The following is a 19826-nucleotide window of genomic DNA, read 5'->3' as shown; positions in this document are numbered from 1 at the left end:
AAAAATTTCGGAATTCTTCCGAAGAGAACTGTGGTCCGTTGTCAGCACGAAGGATTTCGGGTATTCCGTATCGCGAAAAAATAGTCAGTAATTCTCTGATAGTAGTTGAGGTCGATATTTCTAGTATTTCTACTACCTCGAGATATCTGCTGTAGTAGTCCACACAAACCAACAAATTCTCTCCGTCTGGTAGCGGACCAAGAAAATCCACCGCAATGTGCTCCCATACTCTCGATGGTAGTTCCTTTCTCCTCATTGGTTCCGGTACGCTCGGCGCTGATACCAAAGCACACCCTCGACACGCCTTAACGAATCGTTCAACATCAAGGTCCATTTTCGGCCACCAAACGTTTGCCCGTAGATTTGCCTTCATAATCCTAATACCCGGATGACCTTCGTGGGCCAGCTGCAGAACTCTTCCACGTAGATTATTGGGAACCACAATTTTATCACCCCGCAATAGGACGTCGCTCACCATACACAGCTCAGAAGAAATGACTTTGTACGCCAACGGCAAATCTTCCAAATTACCCGAGCTTAACGCATTACTAATCTCCGAAATTTCGGGGTCATCAAGGCTCTTGTTTTTTATTTCCTCCCACTTGAGAGCAATCATCTTCGCAGCCGCTGTGACTATTTCGTTTACCATTAATTCCTCTGTTTCATCAAACGGTGTCGGAACAAACGTCGATAGGCGAGATAGAACGTCTGCAATATTAGTATGTCCTGCAATGTGTACGATTTTGTACTGAAAGCTTTGGAGACGTAGGACCCATCGTTCGATACGTGCACAAGGGCGAGACAAAGGTGTAAATAGAAAAGTCAAAGCTTTACAATCCGTTACCAGATCAAATTCTTTGCCGATCAGATATACTTGGAATCTTTCTACGCTCCAGACAAGTGCCAACGCTTCCTTTTCTGTCTGACAGTACCGTCTCTCCGTATCTGTCAGTGACTTGGAAGCATAGCAGATGACACGTGAATTCCCGTTGACATCTGTTTGGATGAGCACGCCACCTAGAGCATATGGACTCGCATCGGCTATGACAGATGTTCTGTCCATTTGCTTATAAAATCCCAACCTTTGAGCATTTGCCAAACTCTGTTTTACGACACGGAACGCGGATTCCTCTTCCTCGCCCCAATGGAACTTCACACCTTTCTTAGTTAGTCGCCTCAGAGGTTCATCTAAGGCTGCCAAATTCTGTACAAACTTCGCCATGTAGTTGGCTAGTCCGAGGAAACTTCGAACCTCACTTTCGTTTCGTGGTTGACGAAACGACATGATCGCATCCCGTTTTGAGTCCGAAGGCATAATTCCTTGTTGATTGATATTATATCCAAGGAACTCGAAATCCGTTACGCGGATCTTACACTTTTCCCAGTTGAGAATTACGCCTTTTTCCTCAAACCTGTCTAGAACCTAAATCGATATTTAAAAAAATAAAACAATAAATATAAGAAAACAGTCATTAGTTGTAAAAATCATTCTTTATTTCACGCCTTCGTTAAACAAATACCTTCTTGAGTCGCAAATCATGCTCTGCAACAGAGCTTCCTTCTACGCCGACATCGTCCAAATACCAATATGTGCCCTCGCAATCAGCCAGAATCTCATCCATTTTTCGCTGAAATATTTCCGGAGCCGTTACGAGACCAAACGGTAGACGTTTGAATCGATACAGCCCACGATGCGTAATAAAGGTTACAATGTCTCTCGATTCTTCTTCTAATTCCAATAAAAAGAACGCATCCTTAATGTCAAGGACACTCCAGACCTTTCCTTTACCGATTTTGGCCAAAACATCATCAATAACTGGCATAGGATGTCTTTCGCGGATAACAGCTTGGTTGACCCGACGTAGATCAACACACAATCGAATTGTCCCGTTCGTTTTGTTCGCCACCACCAAAGGCGACACCCACGTTGCTGGTCCGCATTTTGGTTCGATGATGTCTCTGCGCAGCAGTTCATCTAGTTTATCATTAACTGCTCCCTCCAGAGGGATTGGTATACGTCGTAGTGGCTGGAACACTGGAGTAATCGTTGGGTCCATAGAAATGCGAACTTTTGTACCGGATATCTTGGAAAACGGTGAGAATTTCCCTTCATCATCTGTTACTCGGTTTGTCTCTAGTCCAATCTTCAAAATCCCCAGCTGCTTCGAAGTCGTATCGCCTAGCAAGTTCCGCTGTCCATTGAGAATCACCAGAAACTCTGCTTCGATGGATCGTTGGCCGAGCTCAATCAGCGCTTGGAAGGTCCCCAAAATTGTCAGAGGTTGGCTTGACGCATACGCCTTCAAAATCTTGCTGCTTCCTTTCTCGCATTTGGTTACGTCAACTTTTTCGGCCTTAAGTTTTTTCCAGGTCTCCGATGTTATTAAGTTGACATCCGATCCGGAATCGACGAATACCTCGGTCTTCACTCCCCCAATCGTACAACCAAAAACATTCGTTTCGCTCCCAGCATAAAAGGTATAGTACACCTTCCTTTCAGCTGCAGTGCGATGGGGTACCGGTTGCGATGCTGGTTGCGATGCTGGTCGTGGTACTGGTTGAGGTTCCAGCTGCATAGGACCGGAAATGCCATTGTGCATGTCTTCTACTATTTGCACTTTCCTCGGAGGAATTGAAGAACTCGAATCGGAAGGATGTTTACGACAGACATTCTCGAAATGCCCTAGCTTCTTGCATGGTCGACAGACCTGATCTTTCGCAGGACACAAAGGCGATCTTGACAAGTGACCCTGTCGACCACAAGCAAAACACATCCTCATGTCCTTGCTCACATTCGCAGCAACTGACGGAAATCGGTTAACGATTCGCTCCTCTCGACGCTTCTTTCTTGATTTCATCATGTTTTGCACTTTAGAAACTTCGCCATATCCTGATTCATTTCCTTTCCTCTCAATCTTGAACTCCTGCTCTTGAACACGAACGCTCTCAATAGATTCTCCGAGTGCTTCGATATCGCACAACGATTGATCCTTTTCAAGAATTTTTCGTCGCAGCTCGTGGGAAATACAGCCTTCTACAATAACGTCAACCAACATTGTTTCCTCCAACACACTCCTAACTTCCTGAGAGTACTTCTCCAGTCCACAGTCCTTTAATTGCTGGCGCAAACGAAGCACATAATGCGCAAAACGTTCGGTAGGCCCCTGTTTCATGCTTCTAAGTCGATGCCTTTCTAGAACGTCTTGTTTGCGTGGTTTGAAATATGCATCCAAACGCTCCACTGCAACATCGTACCAACGCTTCTCCAGCAATACTAATGGGAAATCTTCGGTGCCCTCGAGTGTACTGAAAACCTTCTGTAGCTGTGGCCCACCCAGATGCAGCATCTTGGAACGCATCATTCTCTGATCACGTACTTGGCACGCCTCAAAGTAATATTCTAATGAGCTCTTCCACTCTTGCCATTCTTTGGCAAGTTTGCCACCTTCGATTTGTTCACATCTGAACATAGGGATTGGCCGGCTTTCTTCCATCTAAAAAGATAAAAGAAAAATGCGGAATCCACATTAATGTTGATAATCAACTTTTACAATTTCAAAATGCATCTTGTGATGAGAATAAATCATCATTAAAATAGATTTATCTCTTCTCTAACTTTGAAGCAGTCGTCATTAAAAGTCATACTATTCTTTGACCGTTCTTTGCAAAACAAACATCATACAGTCGTCAGAATCATTCCCAGCCCAAATCTCAGATATTCCTCCCCTAGATCCTCGTAGGCATTCCCGAATTTATTATCAGTCACTTTTAGCATATACATTCAACTTGCGATCTTAGTTCGCTTCTACAATTGACTCGCATAAGCTGATCCCCTGAGTGCACTGCCGCAATAACCTTCTCAAACTTCTTGATATCAACCGCTCAAACTGGGAACCCTTCCACAGTTTACTTCCAGGCCCTTCTGGTGCAAGGCTTCGTGGAACTTCAATCGGGCACCCTGCCACGATTAATTTCCTCAACTATTAGGACACTAGAAGCTCAAGCTGGCATTTTAGCTCAGCGCTCTATTCTAGACCCAATACTATCGTCTTGATTCTAAGAAATAAACTGGGAACCCTTCCACAGTCCATTTCTCAGGCCCTCTGACGCTAGTTTTATTAATCGGGCACCCTACCGCGGCTCACATCTTCAGGCCCCCTGGCACTGATGACTCCAAATCGAGCACCCTGCTGCGATTAATTTTCTTATCTCTTAAGGTGACTTGGTGCATCACAGAATTTTCATAGGAATCATTGACTTTTCAATTTTCAATGATTGTTTGCCTCGCGTTTTTGAAATGATAAAAACCGGGCAATTCTGCAACCACGCAGCAGAAAAAGTATCACCACACTCACCACGAGTGAGCATATGGGATGATACATTTTCATACAAATATGCACATTGGTGACTGAGTTTTATCACTTTGAAATTTTAAGCGAAATTTCAATGATGCTGATGACGCACTACGCGTCCTTAAAACACTAGAAGCTCAAGCTGGTATTATACCTAAGCGCTCTATTCTAGGCCTACTCCGGGCATTCCGCCATGCCAACGATCCAGATCCCATGATACTAGAAGCTCCAGTTAGTCACACTACAACCCTGTTCTAGGCCCCCTAGCACTAGCAACATTAACTCGAAATTCATCACAGTTTGCTCTTGATAAGGCCTCATAGCCGCCCGGTAGTCAGTAACAGATATTTTCACTACTTTCACCATTATTGTATATCTTCCTGTGCAGCTTCAACAATTGCACCAAATATAGTCCATCTGCAACGCGAATTGTACAGAAAAATCATGTTCTTTTTACACGAATGAACCAGGCATTCTGCTTCATGCAACGTAGAAACAAAAGCTGCATAAAATCTCAAGAGAAATTAGCCGGAAATTGCGCATAAATTATACCACTTTTCATTTCATTCAAGTTTTTTATACTTAACAATGGCCGACCTCGTGGCCGACACCCAACACGGTCCAAAACAATGACGCAATCACTGCACGCGGTAATTCAGCCATCTTGTTTTCCAGAAAAAAACTTATCCCCGACATTTACCAATCATAAATGTTTTTGAAATATTCTCACTATATCATGATATATCTTATAAATACCTTCTTTTCGTTCGCCGCCAAATGTAGGGTTTTCTCTTGGGGGTTTCGGTATTGATTTGGGTATTTGAAGCTTCCGCTCCGGCAATGGCTGATACACTTTTCGGCTTGGTGACGCACAAGATTACTCGCACGCGGACGCACAACGAACACACCGTTCACCACAATGGTCGCACAACTTCTGAGCTACGGTTCTCACTCAACTGAATACCGTTCGCAGTCCAGTCGTCGTCGCCGTCGTTCGTGCAGTTAAACAAGGTAAATATAGAACAAGGTTTTTACATTTCTCTCCAGACCCTACAGTAACGTATCTTGAAAACTAACGGAGTTACGAATTTGGCGTCTTCGACAAAGTTATTCAGAACAGCATTTTCTACAACTCTTGTGAAGACATCAACCATGTATCTTGAAAAATTAAAAAAGTAAATTTTCTATCTCACTTTTAGGGGGATTGATCATTTTTACCAACAGGTTAAAAGAAGCACGTTATTGTAGTGAAAAACTTCCTCGAAGACACTATGATGCTAAACGACATGGTTAAATCAACAATTGTGCCATATAGTAGTTGGATTCTTTGCGTGCAATATAAGAAATCTTTAAAACATCATTTCGTAAAAACACCGTTTCTCGAGAATGGCTTGATGGATCTTCGTTAAATTTTGTTGATAGTTGCACAACCCCTAAAGCTCCGTGGTCAACCTTTTCCTTTTTTGACATCGTGCATTTAGACGAAATGGCGATCGAAAAACCTCGAAATTTTTTGATTTTTCAAAATTTCAAATCAATGCCCCTCCCCTCTCTCAGGAGGGGGAGGGTCAAAACTTCGGATTTATGAGTTTCTAGTCGGGAGCAATCAGAAGAAGTGAAATTTAGAGCTGCGCAGAACAAAAGTTAATTTTTTGTCGGACCGTGTTATTGCTGCCTTATGGTTTAACATAGGTAAACCTGATATGGCATTGTTCCATAAAAAAATCATTCAACAAACACGGCGCCTTCGTGAGGGAATCGAAATTGGTTCTGAGCAGTACAAGGTGGTAGTTCTGCAAAACTGTTTGGACTCGGTAGGCAGATGCGAAGTTTTGTGTTCGAAGCAGTTTAATGGGAAATATGGCTGTACTGCATGTCTTCATCCGGGAAAATCCGTTAATAATCAGATCCGGTATCCTTACCAACCCTCTAAATTAAGAGATGATAAGTTAACAAGGAAGCTCATGCTGGAGGTTCATAACTCTGAAACACCAAAAGCAGTGCTTGGCATCAAAGGCTTAAGCGTTCTAACTGGCATTCCAGATTTTGATATAATCAGAGGATTGCCTCCTGATTATATGCATCTTGTGAATTTGGGCCTCATGAAGCTGATATGGGAGTTACTTCTAGAAGGCGACGCAGTGAACAAGTCCGAGTGAACAGGTCCGACAAAAAATCAACTTTTGTTCTACCCAGCTCTAAATTTCACTTTTTCTGATTGCTCCCGACTAGAAACTCATAAATCCGAAGTTTTGACCCTCCCCCTCCTGGGAGAGGGGAGGGGCATTGATTTGAAATTTTGAAAAATCAAAAAAATTCGAGGTTTTTCGATCGCCATTTCGTCTAAATGCACGATGTCAAAAAAGGAAAAGGTTGACCACGGAGCTTTAGGGGTTGTGCAACTATCAACAAAATTTAACGAAGATCCATCAAGCCATTCTCGAGAAACGGTGTTTTTACGAAATGATGTTTTAAAGATTTCTTATATTGCACGCAAAGAATCCAACTACTATATGGCACAATTGTTGATTTAACCATGTCGTTTAGCATCATAGTGTCTTCGAGGAAGTTTTTCACTACAATAACGTGCTTCTTTTAACCTGTTGGTAAAAATGATCAATCCCCCTAAAAGTGAGATAGAAAATTTACTTTTTTAATTTTTCAAGATACATGGTTGATGTCTTCACAAGAGTTGTAGAAAATGCTGTTCTGAATAACTTTGTCGAAGACGCCAAATTCGTAACTCCGTTAGTTTTCAAGATACGTTACTGTAGGGTCTGGAGAGAAATGTAAAAACCTTGTTCTATATTTACCTTGTTTAACTGCACGAACGACGGCGACGACGACTGGACTGCGAACGGTATTCAGTTGAGTGAGAACCGTAGCTCAGAAGTTGTGCGACCATTGTGGTGAACGGTGTGTTCGTTGTGCGTCCGCGTGCGAGTAATCTTGTGCGTCACCAAGCCGAAAAGTGTATCAGCCATTGCCGGAGCGGAAGCTTCAAATACCCAAATCAATACCGAAACCCCCAAGAGAAAACCCTACATTTGGCGGCGAGCGAAAAGAAGGTATTTATAAGATATATCATGATATAGTGAGAATATTTCAAAAACATTTATGATTGGTAAATGTCGGGGATAAGTTTTTTTCTGGAAAACAAGATGGCTGAATTACCGCGTGCAGTGATTGCGTCATTGTTTTGGACCGTGTTGGGTGTCGGCCACGAGGTCGGCCATTGTTAAGTATAAAAAACTTGAATGAAATGAAAAGTGGGATAATTTATGCGCAATTTCCGGCTAATTTCTCTTGAGATTTTATGCAGCTTTTGTTTCTACGTTGCATGAAGCAGAATGCCTGGTTCTTTCGTGTAAAAAGAACATGATTTTTCTGTACAATTCGCGTTGCAGATGGACTATATTTGGTGCAATTGTTGAAGCTGCACAGGAAGATATACAATAATGGTGAAAGTAGTGAAAATATCTGTTACTGACTACCGGGCGGCTATGAGGCCTTATCAAGAGCAAACTGTGATGAATTTCGAGTTAATGTTGCTAGTGCTAGGGGGCCTAGAACAGGGTTGTAGTGTGACTAACTGGAGCTTCTAGTATCATGGGATCTGGATCGTTGGCATGGCGGAATGCCCGGAGTAGGCCTAGAATAGAGCGCTTAGGTATAATACCAGCTTGAGCTTCTAGTGTTTTAAGAGATAAGAAAATTAATCGCAGCAGGGTGCTCGATTTGGAGTCATCAGTGCCAGGGGGCCTGAAGATGTGAGCCGCGGTAGGGTGCCCGATTAATAAAACTAGCGTCAGAGGGCCTGAGAAATGGACTGTGGAAGGGTTCCCAGTTTATTTCTTAGAATCAAGACGATAGTATTGGGTCTAGAATAGAGCGCTGAGCTAAAATGCCAGCTTGAGCTTCTAGTGTCCTAATAGTTGAGGAAATTAATCGTGGCAGGGTGCCCGATTGAAGTTCCACGAAGCCTTGCACCAGAAGGGCCTGGAAGTAAACTGTGGAAGGGTTCCCAGTTTGAGCGGTTGATATCAAGAAGTTTGAGAAGGTTATTGCGGCAGTGCACTCAGGGGATCAGCTTATGCGAGTCAATTGTAGAAGCGAACTAAGATCGCAAGTTGAATGTATATGCTAAAAGTGACTGATTATAAATTCGGGAATGCCTACGAGGATCTAGGGGAGGAATATCTGAGATTTGGGCTGGGAATGATTCTGACGACTGTATGATGTTTGTTTTGCAAAGAACGGTCAAAGAATAGTATGACTTTTAATGACGACTGCTTCAAAGTTAGAGAAGAGATAAATCTATTTTAATGATGATTTATTCTCATCACAAGATGCATTTTGAAATTGTAAAAGTTGATTATCAACATTAATGTGGATTCCGCATTTTTCTTTTATCTTTTTAGATGGAAGAAAGCCGGCCAATCCCTATGTTCAGATGTGAACAAATCGAAGGTGGCAAACTTGCCAAAGAATGGCAAGAGTGGAAGAGCTCATTAGAATATTACTTTGAGGCGTGCCAAGTACGTGATCAGAGAATGATGCGTTCCAAGATGCTGCATCTGGGTGGGCCACAGCTACAGAAGGTTTTCAGTACACTCGAGGGCACCGAAGATTTCCCATTAGTATTGCTGGAGAAGCGTTGGTACGATGTTGCAGTGGAGCGTTTGGATGCATATTTCAAACCACGCAAACAAGACGTTCTAGAAAGGCATCGACTTAGAAGCATGAAACAGGGGCCTACCGAACGTTTTGCGCATTATGTGCTTCGTTTGCGCCAGCAATTAAAGGACTGTGGACTGGAGAAGTACTCTCAGGAAGTTAGGAGTGTGTTGGAGGAAACAATGTTGGTTGACGTTATTGTAGAAGGCTGTATTTCCCACGAGCTGCGACGAAAAATTCTTGAAAAGGATCAATCGTTGTGCGATATCGAAGCACTCGGAGAATCTATTGAGAGCGTTCGTGTTCAAGAGCAGAAGTTCAAGATTGAGAGGAAAGGAAATGAATCAGGATATGGCGAAGTTTCTAAAGTGCAAAACATGATGAAATCAAGAAAGGAGCGTCGAGAGGAGCGAATCGTTAACCGATTTCCGTCAGTTGCTGCGAATGTGAGCAAGGACATGAGGATGTGTTTTGCTTGTGGTCGACAGGGTCACTTGTCAAGATCGCCTTTGTGTCCTGCGAAAGATCAGGTCTGTCGACCATGCAAGAAGCTAGGGCATTTCGAGAATGTCTGTCGTAAACATCCTTCCGATTCGAGTTCTTCAATTCCTCCGAGGAAAGTGCAAATAGTAGAAGACATGCACAATGGCATTTCCGGTCCTATGCAGCTGGAACCTCAACCAGTACCACGACCAGCATCGCAACCAGCATCGCAACCGGTACCCCATCGCACTGCAGCTGAAAGGAAGGTGTACTATACCTTTTATGCTGGGAGCGAAACGAATGTTTTTGGTTGTACGATTGGGGGAGTGAAGACCGAGGTATTCGTCGATTCCGGATCGGATGTCAACTTAATAACATCGGAGACCTGGGAAAAACTTAAGGCCGAAAAAGTTGACGTAACCAAATGCGAGAAAGGAAGCAGCAAGATTTTGAAGGCGTATGCGTCAAGCCAACCTCTGACAATTTTGGGGACCTTCCAAGCGCTGATTGAGCTCGGCCAACGATCCATCGAAGCAGAGTTTCTGGTGATTCTCAATGGACAGCGGAACTTGCTAGGCGATACGACTTCGAAGCAGCTGGGGATTTTGAAGATTGGACTAGAGACAAACCGAGTAACAGATGATGAAGGGAAATTCTCACCGTTTTCCAAGATATCCGGTACAAAAGTTCGCATTTCTATGGACCCAACGATTACTCCAGTGTTCCAGCCACTACGACGTATACCAATCCCTCTGGAGGGAGCAGTTAATGATAAACTAGATGAACTGCTGCGCAGAGACATCATCGAACCAAAATGCGGACCAGCAACGTGGGTGTCGCCTTTGGTGGTGGCGAACAAAACGAACGGGACAATTCGATTGTGTGTTGATCTACGTCGGGTCAACCAAGCTGTTATCCGCGAAAGACATCCTATGCCAGTTATTGATGATGTTTTGGCCAAAATCGGTAAAGGAAAGGTCTGGAGTGTCCTTGACATTAAGGATGCGTTCTTTTTATTGGAATTAGAAGAAGAATCGAGAGACATTGTAACCTTTATTACGCATCGTGGGCTGTATCGATTCAAACGTCTACCGTTTGGTCTCGTAACGGCTCCGGAAATATTTCAGCGAAAAATGGATGAGATTCTGGCTGATTGCGAGGGCACATATTGGTATTTGGACGATGTCGGCGTAGAAGGAAGCTCTGTTGCAGAGCATGATTTGCGACTCAAGAAGGTATTTGTTTAACGAAGGCGTGAAATAAAGAATGATTTTTACAACTAATGACTGTTTTCTTATATTTATTGTTTTATTTTTTTAAATATCGATTTAGGTTCTAGACAGGTTTGAGGAAAAAGGCGTAATTCTCAACTGGGAAAAGTGTAAGATCCGCGTAACGGATTTCGAGTTCCTTGGATATAATATCAATCAACAAGGAATTATGCCTTCGGACTCAAAACGGGATGCGATCATGTCGTTTCGTCAACCACGAAACGAAAGTGAGGTTCGAAGTTTCCTCGGACTAGCCAACTACATGGCGAAGTTTGTACAGAATTTGGCAGCCTTAGATGAACCTCTGAGGCGACTAACTAAGAAAGGTGTGAAGTTCCATTGGGGCGAGGAAGAGGAATCCGCGTTCCGTGTCGTAAAACAGAGTTTGGCAAATGCTCAAAGGTTGGGATTTTATAAGCAAATGGACAGAACATCTGTCATAGCCGATGCGAGTCCATATGCTCTAGGTGGCGTGCTCATCCAAACAGATGTCAACGGGAATTCACGTGTCATCTGCTATGCTTCCAAGTCACTGACAGATACGGAGAGACGGTACTGTCAGACAGAAAAGGAAGCGTTGGCACTTGTCTGGAGCGTAGAAAGATTCCAAGTATATCTGATCGGCAAAGAATTTGATCTGGTAACGGATTGTAAAGCTTTGACTTTTCTATTTACACCTTTGTCTCGCCCTTGTGCACGTATCGAACGATGGGTCCTACGTCTCCAAAGCTTTCAGTACAAAATCGTACACATTGCAGGACATACTAATATTGCAGACGTTCTATCTCGCCTATCGACGTTTGTTCCGACACCGTTTGATGAAACAGAGGAATTAATGGTAAACGAAATAGTCACAGCGGCTGCGAAGATGATTGCTCTCAAGTGGGAGGAAATAAAAAACAAGAGCCTTGATGACCCCGAAATTTCGGAGATTAGTAATGCGTTAAGCTCGGGTAATTTGGAAGATTTGCCGTTGGCGTACAAAGTCATTTCTTCTGAGCTGTGTATGGTGAGCGACGTCCTATTGCGGGGTGATAAAATTGTGGTTCCCAATAATCTACGTGGAAGAGTTCTGCAGCTGGCCCACGAAGGTCATCCGGGTATTAGGATTATGAAGGCAAATCTACGGGCAAACGTTTGGTGGCCGAAAATGGACCTTGATGTTGAACGATTCGTTAAGGCGTGTCGAGGGTGTGCTTTGGTATCAGCGCCGAGCGTACCGGAACCAATGAGGAGAAAGGAACTACCATCGAGAGTATGGGAGCACATTGCGGTGGATTTTCTTGGTCCGCTACCAGACGGAGAGAATTTGTTGGTTTGTGTGGACTACTACAGCAGATATCTCGAGGTAGTAGAAATACTAGAAATATCGACCTCAACTACTATCAGAGAATTACTGACTATTTTTTCGCGATACGGAATACCCGAAATCCTTCGTGCTGACAACGGACCACAGTTCTCTTCGGAAGAATTCCGAAATTTTTGCGATGAGTTTGGTATTCACTTGGAGAACACTATTCCTTACTGGCCGCAGATGAATGGAGAGGTGGAACGCCAAAACCGATCTATTTTGAAGCGATTGCGCATAGCTCAAGAGCTTGGCCAGGATTGGAGACAGGAACTACGGAAGTATCTGATGATGTACCACTCATCTAGCCATACAACTACCGGAAAAGCTCCGGCGGATCTGATGTTTGGCCGCAAAATGCGAACAAAACTACCCTATGTTCCGGCGACAACAATAGATGCAGATGAAGTTAGTGATCGAGACAAGTTGGAAAAAGAAAAGGGTAGGGTGTATGCGGATAATCAACGTAGAGCGAAGCCTAGTTCTATCGAAGTGGGGGATCATGTGCTATCAAAACGGATGAAAAAGGACAATAAACTGAGTTCTGAATTTAGCCCTGAAGAATTTAGTGTAATTCACAAGAAGGGTACTGAGGTAGTGATTCGGTCGACTGAATCGGGAAAGGAGTATAGGAGAAGTGCTGCTCATTTGAAAGTCATACCGGCGAATACAAACAATACTGTTGATCAGTCTCCAAGGCCAAGTGGACATGTTGAAGAAACTGTAGAGCAATCTGGAGGACCACTTCTTAGGGAGGGTGCTTCAACTGATGAGGTAGCTAGGGCTTCAAAAAGAGTCAGGACGGAATCGAAGTTACTTAAAGATTATGTTACATATTGATGTTAAGGAATTGCTTATGCGATCAAATAAAGAAGAGGTGGGATGTAGGGTCTGGAGAGAAATGTAAAAACCTTGTTCTATATTTACCTTGTTTAACTGCACGAACGACGGCGACGACGACTGGACTGCGAACGGTATTCAGTTGAGTGAGAACCGTAGCTCAGAAGTTGTGCGACCATTGTGGTGAACGGTGTGTTCGTTGTGCGTCCGCGTGCGAGTAATCTTGTGCGTCACCAAGCCGAAAAGTGTATCAGCCATTGCCGGAGCGGAAGCTTCAAATACCCAAACCAATACCGAAACCCCCAAGAGAAAACCCTACAGTTACGTTTTCATTACCGGCGGTCTCTTGAAAGTGTTTTTTCCTCAATAACTTTTTTCACTTTTGATCCCACAATTCTATTCTCACAGTCTCCAATAGGTTAATCATTTTGACTTTCTAAAGGAGACAATTACTTGTACTTTCGCATTTGTATGAGGTAATTTGCTTACATTTGCCTATAAAGTAGTGCGGGGCAAAAGATCGCACCTAACAGTTTCCACAAAATAACTATTGAGCGGAAAGACAATAATTTCGCTTTTCATTGCTTAACGATTTCCTATCATGTAACCTTTAAAAAATAGCACTGCATTTTATCGAGATCTTTCTGTAGCTCTAGTAATAAAACTTTTAATGCAAGTACTTCAATGCGAACATTTGCCCCATACTTGGGGAAAAAGTTCGCACATGATAAAAGATAGTTTAATGGTACAAAGTCCATTTATTTCAAGTTAATTCATGTTTATCCTTTCACTACAGCAACGGAATGTGTTTTTTTTATTTGGATCTCAACATCATTATTCGTCTTTCTAAATCGACTTAAACGTGATTTTGGTTGAAAATATTTTTTAATTCGTGATTTTATGAATTTCCCTTTTTTCTATTTTTTTAACATCCGTACACTACTATATTTTTGCTTAAAGCCAATTTAAGTTCTCATTGTTCGAGTCAAAAACATTTTGAGTTTTTGTGATTACTATTGAAATGTTTTGGTTTTTAAAAATTCTTCAGGAAAATTTCATTTTTCATATTACTTTTGGAAAAATAATGCTAGTGTTCAATTCCGCAAAACTATTTTACGATGATAAAATGGTTGGGGAAAATTTTGTTACATGTAAATAGTCGCTATTTAATACAAAAGAAACAATTACATCTCCCAAGAAACAATGCTAGCTGAATAACAGTTTCTTAAGCCAAAGTTCACTTAAAAGTGGTTTGTAGAGCAAAAATGTTTGTTGGGCTGAGAGGTCGCGAAAACATAATTTTTTAGATGATAAAAAAAGAAATACGCTTCAGAAGACATTACAAATTATTTTCAGATATGCTAAACAATCCTAGGCTAATGGCTAAAGTACAAAAATGTTCCCTAACCTAAGGGTTGAAATTAATAACTGTTATGTCAACATAAAAATAAAATATGATCCAATATTTTCCAAAGAACGACAAACCCATCAAATATCACGTCCACGTGGTTTCCTATGAAATGGCTGAATTTCAAAAAAAATATGAACTTTTGCACAAGTTCACTTATTTGGCAATTGGGCGGTGCCATGTTTACACAGAATGTACTTGTTTTCATGGCCACCTAGATAACACGGCTCCGCACAAAGGTCAATCGATTGAACACGTGCATTAATCCACATTCTTCTTCTTTTTTACCATGGAACAATGAACCACTACACAATGGTTCAGTGCCGTATCTATACCTTAACTAAAAGCTTTACATCTAAACTATTAGATTTAGCTATGTTGTCAATATTATGTAAAATTGAAGAGTTTTTAATTATCCAATTTAAGAAAGTTATCCTTGGATTTCTTCTTTTTGGCACTTCTTATCTTATGATGGTTCTAGTTGATTTTCAATTTATTAGTATTGTTCAAAATTTCTAATTTTCATTTTTTAATGACGAAGAAACTAAAAAATGTTTTTTACCCTTCTTACACCCATAAGAAGGGTATAAATATCGCTCGAAAAACCGACTTTCGATCCGAGGCCCGGAGGGCCGAGTCTCATATACCAATGAACTCAGCTCGACGAACTGAGCAAATGTCTGTATGTGTGTGTGTGTGTGTGTGTATGTGTGTATGTGTGTGTGTATGTGCGTTACAAAAAAAAGTCACGCACGTTTCTCAGCCGTCTGCCAACCGATTTGAGTTCTCTTGGAAGCAAATGAAAGCTACTACATACATCCTAGTAGAACGCAATTGAATTTTTTTTTCGATTGGACGTTTGGTTACCGAGATATCTCTCGAAGAGTACTTATGAGTCATACTTCTAAACTTTTTAAGATTTTTCACCAAGTGTATCATAATAAATATTTCGGCCGTTTGTCAATCGATTTAAGTTCTCTTGGCACCAAATGAAAGCTACAGCATCCTAGTAGATCACCCAGAAATTTTATTTCGATTGGACATTTGGTTACAGAGATATCTTTCAAAGAGTACTTGGGAGTAATACAGGTTAACTTTTTGAAAGATTTTGGACCGAGGGTACCATAATAAATATCTCAGCCATCTGTCAACCGATTTGGGTTCTCTAAGCACCAAATGAAAGCTACAATATCCTTGTATAAGGCCCTGAAATTTTATTACGATTCGACATTTGATTACTGAGATATCTTACGAAGAGTATTTCAATAAATTCTTTTTTATTATTATATTCACTTGTTATCTTGCATTAGTTTTTCACCAGTTTATGGGAATTTATTTTAGTCCATGGTCTGATGCTATTTTGGGAACCAATTCACTAGATGTCAAATTCACAATATTTTCTAGAGCTTTTGGTCAATCACACAAAATAAATTTGCTTAATACGCATAATACAATAATATTTTTAATAAGTGTAGGAAGGGTTCTGTTCACCATAGGTGGATTAAATCGGGTTTTTTGTTTAAGGTGATTAAGTAAATTTTGAAAATATGGTATTTTCATATAAAAACGGCCATAATTACGAAAAAATAAAAGGATACGAGATTTTAGTCTTAAACACAAATGTATGATATTACAAGTAAAAAAAGCATTCAGAGATTTGTGGACATTCATTGCTTTATATAAAAAAATAACAAGTTGATAATTTGATCTTAAGAAAAACTTAGACCTCCAATATTAAAAAAAGAATTAAAAATTTGAAGAAACTTCTACATTCTTGCATGAATTAAAAACTTATAATTTGGCCGTCGCGTATAGGGGTGAGCATGATTGGTTACCTCTCACCTCAGTCGGTGAGACAAAAATTTCTTATCACGTCTTACTTTGGAAGGAAAGTCTAGCTGTGCGTCCCGGCCCATGTGTCAATGGGTATGATATGTAGGGTATTATGTTTAGAATACCTCTTTTCCAGCACCTCCTCGCTTTGATATTTGGTCAAGCACTCTAGTATATATTCACGTGTTTTTAGATTAACCGTCAAAAAAAAAATTGAAAATTGAAGTCGAAAAAGCTAGCCAGGACCATGTTGGCCACACTAGGGTTATTACCCAGTCAACCAGTCATCGTATAAGATGTTGAAATGGAGGCGATATGCGTACATTTTACATGTACCTAAATGGAGACATGCATTGATTGAGTCATCGATGTTCGTTGCTGCTAGGCTACGGCAGCTAACCTTGAGGGTGCGATATGCACTAGCCCCTCTCTGAAGCAATACCTTCTTGGTGGTTCCGGAGAGACGTAGGGTTTGGCGACCATAGGAATGTGTTTTAGTGGGTCGAGGAGAGAGTAGTCCTGGCTTCTACTGGCGTTGTAAAAGACGGCCTTAACCCCACACTACCCTAACCTTCCTTTTAGGGTGTCTGATGAGCAGATTTATCCCCCTATGGTTTAGAAGGAAAAAAAATGGAGACATGCACGCATATGGCCTCCACTTTATCACCTTATGATGCAACATCTTATACGATGACTGGTTGTCTGGGTAACAACTATTATATTATAGTATTTGGAAGTATTCATTAAATACATTGTATACAAAAACTGAGAACCAAGCCGTATTCCTGTTGAGATGTAATGCTATAAATAGAAATAAACACATTTCGTGGCTATAGTGAAAGGATAAACATGAATTAACTTGGAACTTTGTACCATCAAACTATCTTTTATCATGTGCGAACTTTTACCCCAAGTATGGGGCAAATGTTCGCATTGAAGTACTTGCATTAAAAGTTTTATTACTAGAGCTACAGAAAGATCTCGATAAAATCTAGCGCTTTTTTAGGGAATCATTAAGCAATGAAAAACGAAATTATTGTCTTTCCGTTATTTCGTGGAGACTGTTAGGTGCGAACTTTTGCTCCACACTACTTTATAGGCAATAGTAAGCAAATTACCTCATACAAATGCGAAAGTACAAGTAATTGTCTCCTTTAGAAAGTCAAAATGATTGACCTATTGGAGACTGTGAGAATAGAATTGTGGGATCAAAAGTGAAAAAAGTTATTGAGGAAAAACACTTTCAAAAGACCGCCGGTAATGAAAACGTAACGTATCTTGAAAACTAACGGAGTTACGAATTTGGCGTCTTCGACAAAGTTATTCAGAACAGCATTTTCTACAACTCTTGTGAAGACATCAACCATGTATCTTGAAAAATTAAAAAAGTAAATTTTCTATCTCACTTTTAGGGGGATTGATCATTTTTACCAACAGGTTAAATGAAGCACGTTATTGTAGTGAAAAACTTCCTCGAAGACACTATGATGCTAAACGACATGGTTAAATCAACAATTGTGCCATATAGTAGTTGGATTCTTTGAGTGCAATATAAGAAATCTTTAAAACATCATTTCGTAAAAACACCGTTTCTCGAGAATGGCTTGATGGATCTTCGTGAAATTTTGTTGATAGTTGTACAACCCCTAAAGCTCCGTGGTCAACCTTTTCCTTTTTTGACATCGTGCATTTAGCCGAAATGGCGATCGAAAAACCTCGAAATTTTTCGATTTTTCAAAATTTCAAATCAATGCCCCTCCCCTCTCCCAGGAGGGGGAGGGTCAAAACTTCGGATTTATGAGTTTCTAGTCGGGAGCAATCAGAAAAGGTGAAATTTAGAGCTGGGCAAAAAATTTGTCCGACCGTGTGATCTGCCAACCAAGTATATGAGTCATTTAATGCTTTTGAGCACTTGTATTTTTCAACTTCTCGAATTTAATATATCCAGAAACACTCTTTCCACTTGCGAGAAAAAACTGAATCTTTTCGTAAAAGATTTTGAAAAATATTATGGCACAAAGAATATGGTTTACAATGTACATTTAACGACACATCTCGTACAAACTGTTCGAAATCTGGGTGCTCTTTGGAATTCTTCATTGTATCCATATGAAAATGGCAATAGTATGCTTATCCAGCTTTTTACGCTAAGGCGAGGAGTGATTCGAATATGACGTTTCTTGCCGACGACTGAATTTCAGTTCAATGATGCCTTAGTAGTCTGTTTTAAGAGTTTGTTGATTGAAGTGTCAACATTTTTCACCTAATTGCACCAACAGGAATATTTTCAAATGATGTTTTATATTTATTTTGCTGGAGTAATTAATATATTGTTTGTTTCTTTTAGGCAGACTCTTGGGCAAACTACGAGCAGGTTCAGTATAAGTTAATAAAGGAGCGCTGAAAATAGTTAAATTTACCCAGGACAGTTCTGAAAAATCTCGCATTTCAGTGTCAGCCGTTTTTCAGTTGAAGTTATCGAATGTAGCGTTCAAAAACTATTTCGCAAAAGAACCATTATTTATTTTGTTGTAATATACTTCCAGACCAACAATTGAAAAGGCCGCATCAACATTTTGTAAACAAACATGTTTCTGCCGACTTGAGGCCTTTTGAACTCCACCCACACACCTCACCACCACTAATAGAAAGCGCAAACATCAAGCTTTCTGTTAATGGTGGTGAGATGCGTGGGTGGATCACAGAAGGCCCTAAGTCGACAGAAACGTGTTTGTTTACGCAATAAGACGGGCTTGGTGGTCTAGTGGCTACCGCTTCTGATTCGTATGCAGAAGGTCATGGGTTCAATCCCTGGCCCGTCCCTTTCATCCTACTTTGTATCTTTCTATTCACTTCCTCTTTCTCTCTCTCTTCTCTACATATACAACTCATGTATATTCATATGTTCATAGCCATCGCTAGAACCAGAAACGAATTGGAAAAAAGTCGTTTCCCTCCCTTCCAATTTCCACTCACAGCACAGTGTATATAACGCCTACAAGTTATGGGGCTGTCCATTAATTACGTAAGGGTTTATAGGGGGAGGGGGGGTTTGAAAAATCTTACGAGCCATATAAAAAAATTTGGGCTCTCATACAAAAAATCTTACAAGGGGGGGTGGGGGTGTCGGAAAATCGTAAAAAATCCCTTACGTAATTAATGGACAGCCCCTATGCAACCAAAGCGTGCTGTGCCGCTTGACCTTATTCACCTCATTTCACCACACAATCTATCACCTTACGAACACTATAAATAACCCCCTATCCATGGATCGCATCACCGACCCAACGGTGACTCCCAGATCTCCCATCCTTTCCGTCTAACAAATACCCCAGTCCGTGCTGGTTGTGGGGATGCAGAGGTGATCTCGGTCTTTAGTAGCAACAACCAACACACTCTAACATTCCTCTCCCTTCCCAACTGACTATAAGGACGTGGCCGGCGCCGTTATTGATCCAAAATGTATGAGCTGCTAGAATTGCACTTTGAGAATAAGTGGAGTGTCCCAGCCCTTATTCATTTGGATCTCAGTGCAATTGGTACCAGCTCAGATCAATCACGGAGTAGCAACCATTGACATGTATAGTCAGATTTGATCGTTTGATCGTTTTTGA

The 19826-nt window shown here is 41.1% G+C and overlaps 2 protein-coding genes across 2 annotated transcripts; one reads left to right on the top strand and one right to left on the bottom strand.

The window, feature by feature from the left end:
* Window positions 1-1508: 1508 nt before the first annotated feature.
* On the bottom strand, window positions 1509-3362 carry LOC134286586 (uncharacterized protein K02A2.6-like). Its single transcript, XM_062848220.1, has one exon. It carries the CDS (start codon window positions 3360-3362, stop codon window positions 1509-1511), a length of 1854 nt encoding a protein of 617 aa, XP_062704204.1.
* A 1768-nt stretch (window positions 3363-5130) lies between these two features.
* Window positions 5131-13292, top strand: LOC134288116 (uncharacterized protein K02A2.6-like). Its single transcript, XM_062851865.1, has 2 exons — window positions 5131-7420; window positions 8774-13292. Exon 2 carries the CDS (start codon window positions 8774-8776, stop codon window positions 10757-10759), a length of 1986 nt encoding a protein of 661 aa, XP_062707849.1. The 5' UTR covers window positions 5131-7420; the 3' UTR covers window positions 10760-13292.
* The last annotated feature ends 6534 nt before the right edge of the window (window positions 13293-19826 follow it).

This window comes from Aedes albopictus, chromosome 2, assembly GCF_035046485.1.
Source record: "Aedes albopictus strain Foshan chromosome 2, AalbF5, whole genome shotgun sequence".
NCBI classification, from domain to species: domain Eukaryota; kingdom Metazoa; phylum Arthropoda; class Insecta; order Diptera; family Culicidae; genus Aedes; species Aedes albopictus.
Note: the sequence above shows the minus strand (reverse complement) of the source record. Positions and strands in the feature narration are given on the sequence as shown.

What these genes read in the sequence shown, in the direction of transcription:
- LOC134288116 (XM_062851865.1), top strand. Translation starts at nt 8,774, where the DNA reads ATGGAAGAAAGCCGGCCAATCCCTATGTTCAGATGTGAACAAATCGAA.
- LOC134286586 (XM_062848220.1), bottom strand. Translation starts at nt 3,362, where the DNA reads ATGATGCGTTCCAAGATGCTGCATCTGGGTGGGCCACAGCTACAGAAG.